The 14,363-nt window shown below is 48.0% G+C and overlaps 1 protein-coding gene across 5 annotated transcripts in view; it reads right to left on the reverse strand.

Moving 5' to 3' along the window:
* KAZN (kazrin, periplakin interacting protein) overlaps nt 1-13,525 on the reverse strand; it is a 1,355,161-nt gene extending 1,341,636 nt beyond the window's left edge. For 3 of the 5 annotated variants that reach the window (XM_069610894.1, XM_069610893.1, XM_069610898.1), the window contains exon 1: nt 13,060-13,525. In XM_069610894.1, coding sequence (XP_069466995.1) covers nt 13,060-13,195 — 136 coding nt within the window. In that variant the 5' untranslated portion in view covers nt 13,196-13,525. The remainder of the gene's footprint in view (nt 1-13,059) is intronic. The other 2 variants (XM_069610896.1, XM_069610895.1) reach the window with 1 other exon arrangement.
* Nucleotides 13,526-14,363: the final 838 nt, after the last annotated feature.

Raw genomic sequence — 14,363 nt, forward strand, 5'->3', positions numbered from 1 at the left:
TAGAGGAAGAGAAAGGTTACAGTATTAAGTTTGCAACAATTTGTGCCTGGGCTTCCGTGAAAACTGGGCTGGTGTGACGCAGACAATGGAGGAGGAGGTGGGGGATGTTGGAGCTGGCTGTGTGCGGCGCTGGGTGAGGGGAGAGGAGGCCTTTTAGAGATCACTGTGCGGCCCAATACAAAAATTGAGTCTTAGTCTATCATCCCATGGCTTCTTACCTCTGTTGTCAGTGAAAGACAAGAGGGGGGGGAGTCTCCCCACGATGGGATGAACAAATAGACATATTTTATGTGGAATGTATAGGGGGCATATGGACCCTTCCTCCCTTACATTTCCCAGTCCAACCCAGCTGCCTACAGTACTTTAAAACAAGCATTCGCAAATCCAACAGTTTGGGCTTTTGGATAGGCATCTGCTAAGCACTTATTTAATGTTAGTACCTGGCCATAAGATCACAACATCTGCAAAATGGAGTGATTACCTGAGCATATGTCAGTACCTGGCACATGTCTCTCTAATACCTCAAGCCAAAGATTTTGTCGTTGCTTGTTTTCAACAGGACTTTATTCCATGGAAGAAATATAAGTAAGACTCATGTATTACACCTGTAGCTTTTTAACGCTGTAGTCAAGCCATTCACTCATCAGAACAAACACTAACTAGCTAAAGTTTGATATTATTGCTTGATAGAGCTAGTTCAAAGATCTCAGGAGAATGTGTTTAGGGTGGGCAGGGAAAGGTAGTGAGTGGGTGGGTAAATACCCAAACAACGCCTACTAGTTTTGTGTCCCTCCTCATATTCTATCTCTCCCTAGTTGTACTCTAAAGAAATAGTTTTGGCTTATAGTGGGCGCTAAAGCAAAACCGAATAGTCCAAACTAAATGGGACAAATGGCCTCTGTGCAAAGTAGTAAGCTGTTACACAGGGTGACCCACTAAGCACAGAGATTGAAGAAAAATGATTTTTTTTTAAAAGAGGGTAATAATCAATCAATTGATAATTATGCAGCAACAGAAACTAGCACTAATTCTTGAATGATATCAAAACTGACTCAGTGGGGGAGTTTTTGTGGAAATTAATAGAAAATGGTGTATTATTTTTTTTTTTACAAATAAAATAAATCTCATGTTTCCTCTAAAAATGAATGAGCAACATTGGGAGCAAAGAGTGCCAATTTCTAAGTGATTTCTATGAATGCCTATCTGGGATACCCTTTGGTGACAAGGAGGCAGCAAGTAGTTAATCAACATGTGTGAATGGTAGACTTACAATTTTAAGGAAACACATTTATTGACACAATGTAATAAATGAATAATGTATGTGAGCAATTTCAATGAAAAACGCCAAAAACCGAATAATTTAAAAAGTGAACTCTTCCCCTCTTTGTTATCGACACATTTCAATGTGAAATAACACTGCAGTGTAACTTTCAAATAATGGCTCTAGTTAATATAGAACAAGTATCGTAAATTGTAATAATTGAAACGCCACTGAAAAATGTTAAACTTTATTCTAGAGGAAGGAATCCAAAAACTACACATCAATATCATTAGGTATGTGTTCAGGGCACCGCGAGAACGCTTCTTCAAGTTGAAAAATCAGTATTTCACTGTAATGCCCTAAAATATATAAACTGAAAAAGAAGGTGACATATATTACTATTTTATTCAATGCTGTTGGTTTCTAGGTTACATAAAATTGATCATCCTATACCGCCGACGGGCACAGAACTGGGGGTGACGCCCCCACAATCAATATTGCCAGCCAATCTCTACATGATTGAAACGCTCACACGTGTGAACCTTTTGAATCTTTTCTCAATATATTCCAAGTTTGTGCACTCTTGCTCAAACAGAATTGTCCTAATGATATACACAATATTCCATTGTTAAAGAATCGAAGAATAGCCCTTGCTTGCCTCACATCCTGGGGAATTGAAGAATGCTGACAATAGCTAAACATACCTTCAAATAACTTCTGAGGAATTAAGAGAGTTTTTAAAAATATGTTCACCCCATAATCCAATGTAGGTCTGAATAGATAGTGTGACTGTCCGTTTATGCCAAGGTCAGTGGGCAGAGAAGTATTGACAAATTATCGGTTTGTATTTGGACGTAAATTATTGAACTTAGCCTTTAAATAGCGATGCATGTTTTGGCACACCACCTTTAAATTTGGAACAACGCCTTTAAATTAATTAACCAGAATTTCAAAATGCTTACGTTTAGCCAAACAAGCCACGTGACCAGTTTAATGTTCAAAGAAACTGTTGTTTATGTGTAGGTCTGAATCTCTATTTTCGGTAGGAGGGCAGGGGCCATATGTACCATCTGTCGTACATAGGCAGCAATGCGCATGGCCCATTAGCAGCCTTGGTACCAAAACGTATGCACACTTTTCAAGCAAATATAATGAGGATTTAGTACATGATGTATCACAGATCTAACTTCCACACACAAACTATATATCATTGTGTCTTATGTATGGCCCAATATGTTATTAATACCTTCTGGGGGTGTCCTAATGCGCCTTTGCACACATTCACAAGCTCAGAGCGTTAATGCCCATGGGTATATTTGTATGGCACTGGTTGGCGTAGGGAGACAAAAATTGCACCTTGTCGTTGTTCTCTACTTACCCAGCATCTCATAGGCTTCAAGAGAGAGCTGAACAGTACCAATAAAATGCCCACTCCTAGTGACCCAAAGAGGCGGCCACAGCACATTCAAATCAGGAAACCAGAGCCCCATGCTGCCAAAACGTCTCTAGAACAGGGAATACCATCCATATTTATATAACGCCACGACCAAGCAAGCCCGGAGGCATCAGAGCACTCACAGGCAAACATAAATACAGCTTATGCAAATAAGTGGGTTTTCAAGTTCTGTTTAAACACAGCCAAGGACCTGCAACCCCTCAATTCAGGTGGGAGGGTATACCACAATTGGGGTGCTGCAATATGGAAGGCACACTCTGGCTCACTACTATCAAGTTTGCTTGCGGAACTACCAACAAATTGGTAGAATTAGATCGTAGTGTCCTACAAGTCAGTTGCAAGGAAACTCTTTCTGATAGCTAAACGAGACTAATGCCAAATAAGCATTTGTGCGCTAGAGTAAGAATTCGGAAAGAAATCTTAGCTTCCACTGGCAGCCAGTGTAGTGCTCGCCTTGCTTGAGACATGAGGTCATTAAGTCATGTTTGTTCTCGCAGAGGGGCGCCCGTACCTCTTTTTCTATGTTTAAGGAACTTAGGGTTGGTCACCCTAACTTACCTAGGGTTATCCAGACATGGACCCCTCCTTGCTCCCTATGCTCAGAGAGGCACAGCTCCACTAGGCCGAAACACGTTTCTGGGGTTACTGTTGGTACTCAGGTTCAAAAGAGATATACCTAGCATTTTGGTGCTGGATTGCTCGAGTGGGTGGGACAAAGACTAATATGCAAATGGATATTCCACCTCTGTGAAAGGTACAGTGAGCTAATATGTGGTTGTGGACTCTCGAGTGGCCAACTTCCCATAGAACAGGTCATTCAGCCGTGTTCGTTCTTGCAGAGGGGCGCCTGTCCCTCTTTTTCAAGCTTCTGAGACATGTTCTCTTTTTCCCCAGCCCTTCAATCACAAGGGCTGCACTATTTTGAATCATCTGCAATTTTGATAACTTGCCCTTGCTAATTCTATGAAACAAGCTACCACAGTAATCTAACTTGACTCCAATTATTGCTCTTGCCACCGTCGTACATATGCAGATATGCACACAATATTGTTCGCCTGTGCTTAGTTCAGGATCCAAGTAAGCACCTAGTGTTTTGACCTTTTTTAAGAGTTGCAATAGTGACCCCAGCTATGACAAAATGTTCATATTCGATGGCTAGCCCGTTTATTCTTTTGGCTGTGCCTACTAGCATCCGCTCTGTCTTGTTGTCGTTCAAGGCCATACCATTAAGGATAATCCATTACTGACTCGGTGAGTAGACCTCATTAACATATTCAGTATCTTTTTTGTATTCTCCTGAAATAGGAATCAGACACTGTGGATCATCAGCATAGTTGGTATAAATTACCCCCCCATCATCCAATAACAAAAAATAGTTTGGTAAAAATATCATTAGAGAGTGGGAGAAGGTCTCCTGGGGTACACCATATGTCAATTTGGCAACATCAGCTACTGCTTTGACACTTAGGTCCCTGGCCTATACAGCACACTACTGAGCTAGTAATGCGTTTGAGGCGCAGATGTCTCTTGTGCAATGTAAGCTCATATTCCCTATGGGGAAATAGAAAAGATGGAAGACCTACTACTGGGAGAGTGGTTTTCATGGCTTGGGGAAGTGAGCAGAGGATAGGTGTGGTTATCGGGTGGGTGGTAGAAGGCCCCATTCTTCAGGTGTCACTAAGCCGAACAACACATGTTGGTAGATCAAGAACCTGGGGGGTGGTGCGTGTTTCTTGTGTACAAGAGGAACAGAAGGACTTATTTTGTATCGCTGAGTAGCATCCAAAAAACAAAGAGGCATATGGGTGAACAAGGAACAAGTCCCTCCATCAACCTTTACTCCATTAAAGGTGGCTACATTTTTACTCAGACAATCATGGACCTTGAGGAAGGAAAGTAACAATATTGCTCTTCTATTCTGTCTTTTTCTCCTTGTGGGTATATTAAAGATTCCCCAATCCCTGACACAAAACTGCAGGGAAGTGTTTCAGGCATGCAATGCCACAGCGTGGCAATCAATACTGCAGCCACAGGGAAATTCAACTGGCCTTTATTGCTGGTGCCAGAGAACTGCCTGTTGCGCAGGATCCTCCCAATGCACAAGCATCATGCATCCCTATCGGTGGGTGCACTTCATGACGGAGCTGCGCGGCTCTGTTAACTGTATCCTTTCCAGGACACAACATCTCCCCCTTTTGGGCAAAACAAAAGTCACTTACAGTTCTGTGTTCTTATATCTCTTCGATTAGACACACCGGTCTTCTGGTGCATCTGGTCGGTCTTGCACTCTTCCTGCTCTTCTTCAGCTTCTACCCTCGAAGGTTCATCATGTGGGGCTGTTGTGATTGTCTTCCTCACAACTTTCTTGATCTTCTTCCTTGCACAGCTTGAAATGAAAGACATTTCTAGTGACCACTCTCCTGGGGGACCAAGAAGTTATTATTCTGTTAACATGAGAAATCATCTGGTGGTCAGGATCAAATTTTGAATCCGCCTTCTTTGCTTGCCATCTGCTTACCAGTACATTGTCCCCCACTTGTAAGTCAGAACTCTTGGTTCATCATCTGCTGTCTGCTTAGTCCTTAACGTCCCGTTTCTTACAGGAATCTACTTCTCGAATCTGTCTCATGTCCTCGCTCAAGTCACTCACCAGGTGAGGAAGTCTGGTCCTTATCCTTTTGCCAAAAAGTAATTCTGAAGGACGCTTTCCGGTCGTACTGTGTGGCGAATTTCTGTAATCCATGAGCATGTTGCACACAGCTTGAGTGACATGAACCGTAGTTCATTTTGCTGGAAAACTCTTTTCATACTGCCTAGGATTAGCCTGTGAGCACAGTGGATGCCCATGTATTGCATGAATTTTGCCAACTAGAGGCGGTTGATGGGTGGACCGTTGTCCGACTTCAGGACCTCTGGAAGGCCCCGTGCAGAGAGGATGTTGTCCAACAATGGTATAATGGTGCTAGCTGCAGTAGATGATATCAGGTGTACCAGAGGAAACTGAGAAGATGTATCCGTGATGACCAGCCAGTATTTATTCTCCCAAAAGAGCCCAAAGAAGTCAATTGCGAGGCGAGTCCATGGAAGCTCGGGCATTTCAGACATATTTATAGGCCCTGGTTGATTAGGTCTGGAGGTGATCTGGCACAGGTGACATGCACTGATTGTGTGTTCCACCATCTGGTCTATTCCTGGGAACCACATGGTGTCCCCGACTTGTCTCTTTGTGGCCACCATCCAGCTGCGACCTTCGTGCGCTAGATCTACGACATGTCGCAGGTCCGTGGGGTTCGCTATACGATGTCCCTAACATGACAAGTCCTTCCACGGATATCGACAGCTCTTCTCATACATTTATGAGCGCATATAATTCTGCAGTGGAGCATCCTCTGCTTTGCATGCTAAGGATGTTTGTATCCCTCCATCTTCTGGATCTGATCAGGTCCTACACCTTCTTTAGCATGACATCTTGCCTTGTGTGATCCAGTATAATCCTTGGCTTGATGGCCCTCGGGGCCGTGATGAGTGAGGAAGTTGACATATTCTTCCGCCATGGAGTCATTGGTGGACTGGTCCGGCAGCGGGTGTTGAGACATGAAGTCTGCTGGGTTGCATTCCCCTCCTGGTTTGGGAATAATGGTGAAGTCAAAGTCGTGTAGCCGTAAGCCACACCTTTCTAATCTTGAGGGTACCTTGCATGGAGAGCTTCCGTAGATGGTCAACAAGGCTTGATGATCCCTCACAATAGTGTATGGCTTTCCGAGGAGGAACATTTGGAAGTACTTACATGCCCATACTATGGCGAGCCCTTCTTTTTCTGGATGGGAGTGTCTTGTCTCTACCTTTGGTAGGCTCTTACTGGCATGTGCGATCACTACTCTGAGAGTTCCTCACCCTGTCCAATGTTGCACCAGGATTACCCACAGGCCAACGGGACTGGCCTTGATGGTTATTTCCTTGCACCTGTTCGGATCAAAGTATGCCATGTGTTCGGCTGAGGCAATGTCGCTTTTGATTTGAATGAATGAATGCCTCTTCACATTGTTTTGACCATCAAAAGATTCTACCCTGCTTAGTGAGCTGGCAGTCGAGAAGTCTTGAAGGTACCGGCTGCAGTAGCTAGCCATTCCTAAGAAATATCTGACCTCACTGACATCTTTGGCGGGGCGAAATCTCAGAGATGGCAGCAACTTTGATAGTGTCAGGGCTCTTGCCTTCATGTAAGAAAATGTGCCCATAGAACTGAGGTGCGACTTGTCGAAGGCACACTTTCAATGGTTTAAAGTACAACCAGTATCTACCATTGCTGTGCATACCTGTTGAAGGACTCGATTGTGCTGTGCAATGGTGGTGGCTCCAAAAATCAGGATATCATCACTGTTGTTTACATGACGAATTACTTGCTGCACACTCTCCTGGAATATTTTGGCTGCCAAGCAGATGCCGAAACTTAGTCTCTTGTATCTAAAGAGTACAATGGGTGTGGCAAACGGGATGATGTACCGGGATTGTTCGTCTATTTTGCTGTGATGATATCCCTTGTTTAGGTCGAGTTTGGAGAATACTTTCTCTCCATTTAGCAGGCTGATCATAACATCTAGATGCATTCCACGGTGCATCTCACGCCCAATGGAATTGTTCACCTGTCGCATGTTCACACATATGCGTATTTTGTCTGGTGACACTCTCTTGGGAACAGCCACTTTGGGGGACACCCAAGGAGTCGGACTGTCGGCTGGTTCTATTAGGCCTTCACTCAGTAAACACTGCATCTCCTTTTACACGAGCGGTTGTAGATGGATCTGTATTCTCCTCCGATGTTGAGCTTCAGGTGTAATGGACTCATCGATGTGGAGTGTCACTGGGTCTACTTTAAGGCACCCAATGCCTTCGAACAGAGTTGGGAACGCCTGCACGATCCAGGGGCTGTGTTGCAGGGTGTAGGTCACTGCTGCGATCTCCATCTTGAGAGCGGTGGGGTGGCACAGTAGTTTACTCCCAGGAACCTCTCCTTGTAGCACGTGAAATTCAGCATGGGCGCACTTTCCTTTGTATCTTAGCATTGTGCAGAACCTCCTGTGATTTCGCACTGGCCTCTTGCCCACTGGAAGGCCATCAGATCAGATGGTCCTAACATGAAGGAGATGCCATCCTGAGGTATTCTGACATGCACATTATATTTAGGGTGGCACCTGTGTTGCGAAATTTGGCCTGGTGATCCCCTACTAGATGGTTAATGTGGCCTTCAGGTGAAATGGTCACCTTGTTAATCATGTAGGCATAGTCGTGCTGGGTTGCTTCTCTGGGCTGCGTGGGCAATGGAGGTGTTTCTGTAACTTGACTCATGTGTCTTACGAGGTTGCGCCTCGCACCTGCATACCTTTTTGGACCAGCATTGGCATGCTATGCTCTTGCTTGGGAGGCATGACATTGTACCCGCGTGGCCGTCCAGGTGGGGAGTTGCAGACGACTGCTGGGTGATTTTCTCTGCCTCATTTGGTGCAGGTCTGTCCAAAACGTGAGACACTTCACACCTTCTTGATGAGGGAATGGGAGGCAGCATGGGTAACATCTCTCCCAGACAGATCAGGTCCCATGGACATATTGCCACCTGCGTGTCAACCTCGAGTCACTGGTGAGACTTGGGACATTTGTTCTCTTTCCGAGACCTTATTTGTTTCTATTTTCGAGGCCTTTGCGTCAGCTCTGGATTCGATCCTGGCCATTTGCAGTATGGTGGCTAGATGAAGTGGTTCTCAGAGCAGTATTTGCCTAAATGATGACAGGCATCCTCCAATGATCCTTAATCTGATTGCCTCCTCGTTCATTAATTTGTGGAACTCGTAGTGCGCCACCAATTTGCGAAGACGAGTTGCGAATGCGTCCATGGATTCACCTACTATCTGGCATGCCATTTTGAAGGTGCATCTCTTGTGATAAATGTTACGTTGTGGGTCAAAGTATGTGCTTAGCGCTTCTTTGAGGCCTGCGTACACCTTAACCTTTTCTGGTGGGAAAGTAGGTATGAGGTCTTCTACCTCGTCTCAAACTAGATTCACCAGCAATCACCTGGCAAATTTGTCAGGTGCACCTTCACCATGGGACTGTAGATCATTTTCAAACCTCCTTATCCATCTCTCCCAGCATGGCCCCAGGGCTTGCTGGTCACTCATGTCGAATGTACCAGGTCAGCGAAAAGCTGCTGCTCTGCGCACATCTTCCTCACTTGGCTCACCTCCTGACATCTTGGTGTTGTAGGATTCTTTATGGCACATTGAGAGGTAGCTTGCAGCGTGTCTGAAGTTGGGCCTGTCCCATCCCTGTCGCCAATGTCTTGTTCTCCTCATGGGTATATTAGAGATTTCCCAATCCCTAACACACAACTGCAGGGAAGAGTTGCAGGCCTGCAATGCCACTGTGTGGCAATCAATACAAGAGCTACAGAGAAATTCAACTAGCCTTTATTGCTGGCGAACTGCCTGTAGCGCGGGATCCGTCCAATGTGCATGCGCCAGCCTCACCCATCCCCATTGGTGGGCGCACTTCATGGCAGTTGCGTAGCTCTGTTACTGCGTCCTTTCCTAGGACTTGACATGAACCAGCCAGGTAACTTTGGATGTCACTTGCACAGAAGGGAATCACCCACACAATGGTAGACCATGAATAGAGAAGCATCAATTTATTTCGCTCAAGCTAGGATTAAAGACTGAAGACCAGAGGAGTGAATTATAGGCGACATGACCCTAAAGCTGGATGGAAGAAAAAAAAAAATCATACTATTTGGGCAGGAGTTGGGAGCAATAGCGTTTTTCTAGAAGAGAGAAACAAATGCTGGTCATAAGAATTAAATGTGTATGGTAAAATGCTCTTCATTCAAAGGCTTTTGAATTGAATTAGAAGGACGACACATCAATAATAGAAAACATTTAAGAGCCATGTACTCGGTTGCAATATTATTATGTCCAATAAAGAATACCACATAATGGGCCTCATTACAAGTTAGCCAGTCTGGATTTAACGGTGCCGGTAAAACAGTACCGACACCGTTTCCGGGACAACTACGTGTTCTGTGGCCGTGTGGTCTGATCTGGCGGGCGGAACGCCACTGGCCACAGAAACACTGGCACCATTACCACATGGTGACGGTGTTTCCACTTTGCCATTCCCATGGACTCCCATCATGGGAATGGGAATTACAGAATGCCGGCTCCAGCATTACCAGGGCTGTAATGCCCCGGGAATACCGGCAAGTCCGGAGCCCGTAAATCCCTACGGGTCCGCCGGCAGCCTGCTGGTTTTACCAGCACGGCTACCGCCGGACTCGTAATGAGGACCAATATCTTCTTTGTATTTTATATTCTGGCCCAATATGTTGACACAAGCAAAAGCGCATAGAATAACAAAATCGGCACAATACTAAAAATAAAGAATATGAAACAAGCACAAGAAAGTCAAAAGGGGTAAAAAGTGTAGTTTCAACAACATAGGGGGAACAAAATACTAAAGCCTGCTTTCCTTCAGAAACACTACAAGTGTTCAGTTTGTGACGCCATAAACCAACTGGTAGCCCTTTCCGTGAAGAAAACTTACTCAGCACTCACTGACGTGTATTTTACCACCAAGTGACGAGAGTCAACACTCGACCACTGATGCTGGCACATGCCTCTAGATGCCAATGCGTGGTGTGAGGCCTTCGCGTCTCGGCAACGCACGCATCTCAAGCCCCAGAAAACCATGGCTTGGTATAGCATAACAAAACAAAAAAAAACCAACCCAAACGCTCAGATGGCTTATTGCATTCTGTGTACAAAAAACACCCAAACCCCTAGATTGGCTCTGGAGAGCAACATGGTATCTTCCAGGAGATGACGTTGTGGTCTTCATGTCTAGGCAAGGTACACATTCCGAAATCACAGGACTGGAAGCCATGCACAGGAGAGCAGGGAACACGCCATGGCGATACCGTGCGGAATCAGCGCGTTAATAGTGTTGACCACAAACCTAAAACACAGACGAAGACTCACAACTAGAGAACAAACAAATAGTTTGGAAGGCACACTAAACTGAGCGCGTTAGGAAAAAATGAAACACCCCTGTGCGTGAAAGGCAAACACGGCATTAATGAAAAGTGGTAAATATTTAACTAGAGGGAAGTTGGTTTACAGTGCAAGAGAAACATGCCAAGTCGCGAGAGACACTGCACTACAGCACGCACTCAAGAGGGGACACTTCACCCCTCGCGCACAGCAAAGACGGAGGCAAAAGGGCAAGCCGCGCCACCTGCCACCCCCCAAGTCCACAAAAGCGTGGCTAAAACGGCAGGACAAAGCGCACATTAATTAGAAGATGGCCGCGCCGCTGCCTAGTTAGCGAGGCCTCTTGGAGCTTTTGTGCTGCAGCTGGCTGGCACGGCTGGGTGCTCATCCAACCCTGAAAACTAATGTCTGTGCGACACCCAACAACGCACAACTTGCATCTGAAGCAGTGCCAGCCAGCCTGCCTGCACGGCAGAGACATCGAGGAATTGCTGGCATTAGATGCGTATTGTACTGAGCATTAAACGATGGCATGGTCCCTCATTCTGAAATCTAATCCGGTCCATCAATGCCCGATGCGTTGCTGGACTATCACGGCGGTGCACTTGTGTCGTTTGCTCCAAGCGTCCGACGTCGGAACGGAAGGCGTGTAATCCATGCTGATGGGGAAGAGGGAGGGAGCGCTCCTCGTTCTGCAATTCATGTTCTCAAATAACGCATTTCTGACTGAATCCCCAGCCGGGGTTAACCCTTGCCGTGCCCCCGTAGCTCATTGGGCTGGCCGTGCCACAGCAGCCCCTTCCCGGCCGCGAGTCAGGCGGGGCTGAGCCTGCATTTTCTCCCCCCCGCCCCCTGTCGCATCCATCAGAGCGGCGTGCCCCCAGCACCCGGCCACCCCTTGCGACAGAGGGGCGATTGATCTGCTCGCAGGTGCCACGGGGAAGGAAACCGCAGCTGCTGCAGCGCGGTGCGTGTGCATGGCGCGTCAAGCACCTGCCCTGTGCTTCCGACATTCCGCGGTGTGTTACATACATGCGCTCCCTTGCGTGCATGGACCTGTCCTCTGGGGATGTTTTGCACATGTACATGTCATTAATTCCGGTAAACAAATCGCCGGGATCTCCCATACGTGTATCCTGTTCTCGGCCATAACCTGCCCGTGCACATTTCCCGAATGCGGGTTTTCCATGGCAGTGGCCTGCCCTGTGTGCATGCTGTGCGCACATGGTGCACGCCTGTGGTGGTGTGCAGCGCAGGGAATTCTAACGGGAAATGCATGAACATCTCAACGAGGAAGCTTTTAATCACGTCTGACCGAGGGCCCTAATGGTGCCCGCGTCTTGCCACAAGGCTCCATTGCATTACAGACACTGGGCTAGACAAACCCGTGTGGCGCAAAGCTCGTGGCCCGGTGGGTGGGCTGGTATCCACATACCTCTCAGGGTACAGGGATACCGACCCACATACCTTGTGCTGCAAGGCTTCCCAGTGCACCCCTCCGATAAGACTCTACCCCCCCCCCCCCCCAGTTCCGTGTGGAGATCCCTAGGCGCGGAGCCAGTAGGACCCCCAATGTACAGGAATGAATGCACCGTGCAGCTCCGTCAGCTGGGGCTCCACGGAACTGAGCGAGCGCATCCACAGGTGCGACGCCCTGCGCCGGGGCTCCACCGGCTCTCCGGGGTACAGCAGGGGTTGAACAGTGTTTGCCAGGTGCAGCGCCCTTGCTGCGACTCAGAGTCCCCTATGCAGTCCCCCGTGCAGGTGTAGGGGGGCCTACAGGTGCAACGCCCTGCAGGGACCCCACCGAGGACCCTTCCGCGGTAACTTCCTGGATGGGAATCAGCAGCGTCTCCGCAATTATAACATCCGCTGGAGGAAGCGGGGATGCGAGGGCTCCCTCCGGGGTCTGGCCAGTGGATTCTGCAGGTGCACTGCCATGCGTGCCATTATGGGTCCGTACCAACGCGGCCCGATGCCCTGCAACAGTCTCACCAGGGCTTGCATTCGTGTAATGCCAACCGGGCCCCCACCCCCTTTTAGGTGTGCACCCCTATAAAATGCACTGATATCCAGCCACCTTTAGTGTGGTTGTTTGACGGTTCACATGGTTAAAAGCCCATTACAGATCCAAGAACATGCCTTAGGGGAGGATAGGTGCCCCCATCCAACCACGATGCCCTGCACTGATGACCAGCGGTGCCCCTGGAGTATAGTGTCCTGCCAGGTGCCCTGCACTCGCAGTGAGTGGCTTACCAGTGTCCCCGTGTCCGGCTGTGCCCTCCCCACAAGAGCCGGTCTCTCACCTTGGCTGTTGGGCTGGTTGTTCTCCATGTCCGATGGCTCCGAGCCGCTCAGCTCACACCGCAGGCTGCTCCCCTCTCGGCTGCTGGGCTGCATCGCCCCATCGATGCGCAGCACCAGCTGCTTGTTGTCCTCCATCCTCAGGAGCGCGGCCTGTGGGTGCCGGGAAGCCTCATGGTGCTCGCCCTGTGCGGTTAAACGACCCCCGTCCCCCGTGAAGGGGGGTCAGTACACCACCAAATCCAGAAATTGCGAGCTCCAGCAGACTGGGGACGGGAAGATACACAACTGAGCAGAGCCAGCCTCTTCTACCCTAACGGGAGCCCGGCTCCCAGCTACGAAAGAGGGAGCCCCATACCCAGTAAAGGAGTTGAAGACAGCACAGGAATGGGGCTCCCCAGCGGACAGGAGTAAAGGAATGGGGCGCTCCAGCAAGCAGACCCGCAGCCATCCACAGCACACTGCGGTGTGGGAGCACCACGGGCACTCTATAAATGGACGCTACCATTCTGTGCTGGCTGTGCGGGGGACGCCGCTGTACCACAAGGGAACCTGCGAGATTCTTCCGAGTGCTACAGACCACCGACCTGTATTGAAACTAATTATAAAACGGGACACACGTTCCTCTTTTGCCAGAAGGGCCACACTGTTCTGCTCATAATCGTTAAACGTACCCACTTCCTATTCTCTTCCCCATACCCTGCGTTCCATGTATGCTCCCGCCAGTGTACACAGTCTCTGCTTCATTTCACAGCTTTCATTATTTATTCTCAGTTTGTTTCCTCAGACAGACTGTCCCACATGATGGAGGGGGGTGCAAGGGAGCGGACAGCAACAAAGGTACACAACTCGGAACAGCCCCAGACTCGAACCTCCCCTTGCACACGGAGAACTTCCCTTTACGCTGGGGTGTTTGGTGCTCCCTGGGGTCATGGAGCCAGCGGGCCACCGGAAGTTACAGAGTAGCTACATAGTTTCAGCTATTCTGTAAAGAACAACTGAGCTAACAGTGTGAATGTTTACGCGACGCCAAGTGTCAACTTCAGCGGGAACAGGCGCGCGGGAAGAGGCTTTACGGTGTGAACAATAGCCAAGCGAAACGGGTTTTTCACTCATTCATGCGCAAGTGAAACAATGGTTTAACGCAGTGTGAACAATATTCAGGTGCAAGCATGTTTCAGCTACAAATCGAACAATGTCTAAGACAAACAATGTTTGCACTCCCAGAGGCTAACCGCGTAGAACTGAACATGAACCGTTTCCAGGGGCCGTAGGTGGAATCTCCGAGAAATAAATCCAGGATGAG

Source organism: Ambystoma mexicanum, chromosome 8 (assembly GCF_040938575.1).
Source record: "Ambystoma mexicanum isolate Mex_15411 chromosome 8, UKY_AmexF1_1, whole genome shotgun sequence".
Taxonomy (NCBI): domain Eukaryota; kingdom Metazoa; phylum Chordata; class Amphibia; order Caudata; family Ambystomatidae; genus Ambystoma; species Ambystoma mexicanum.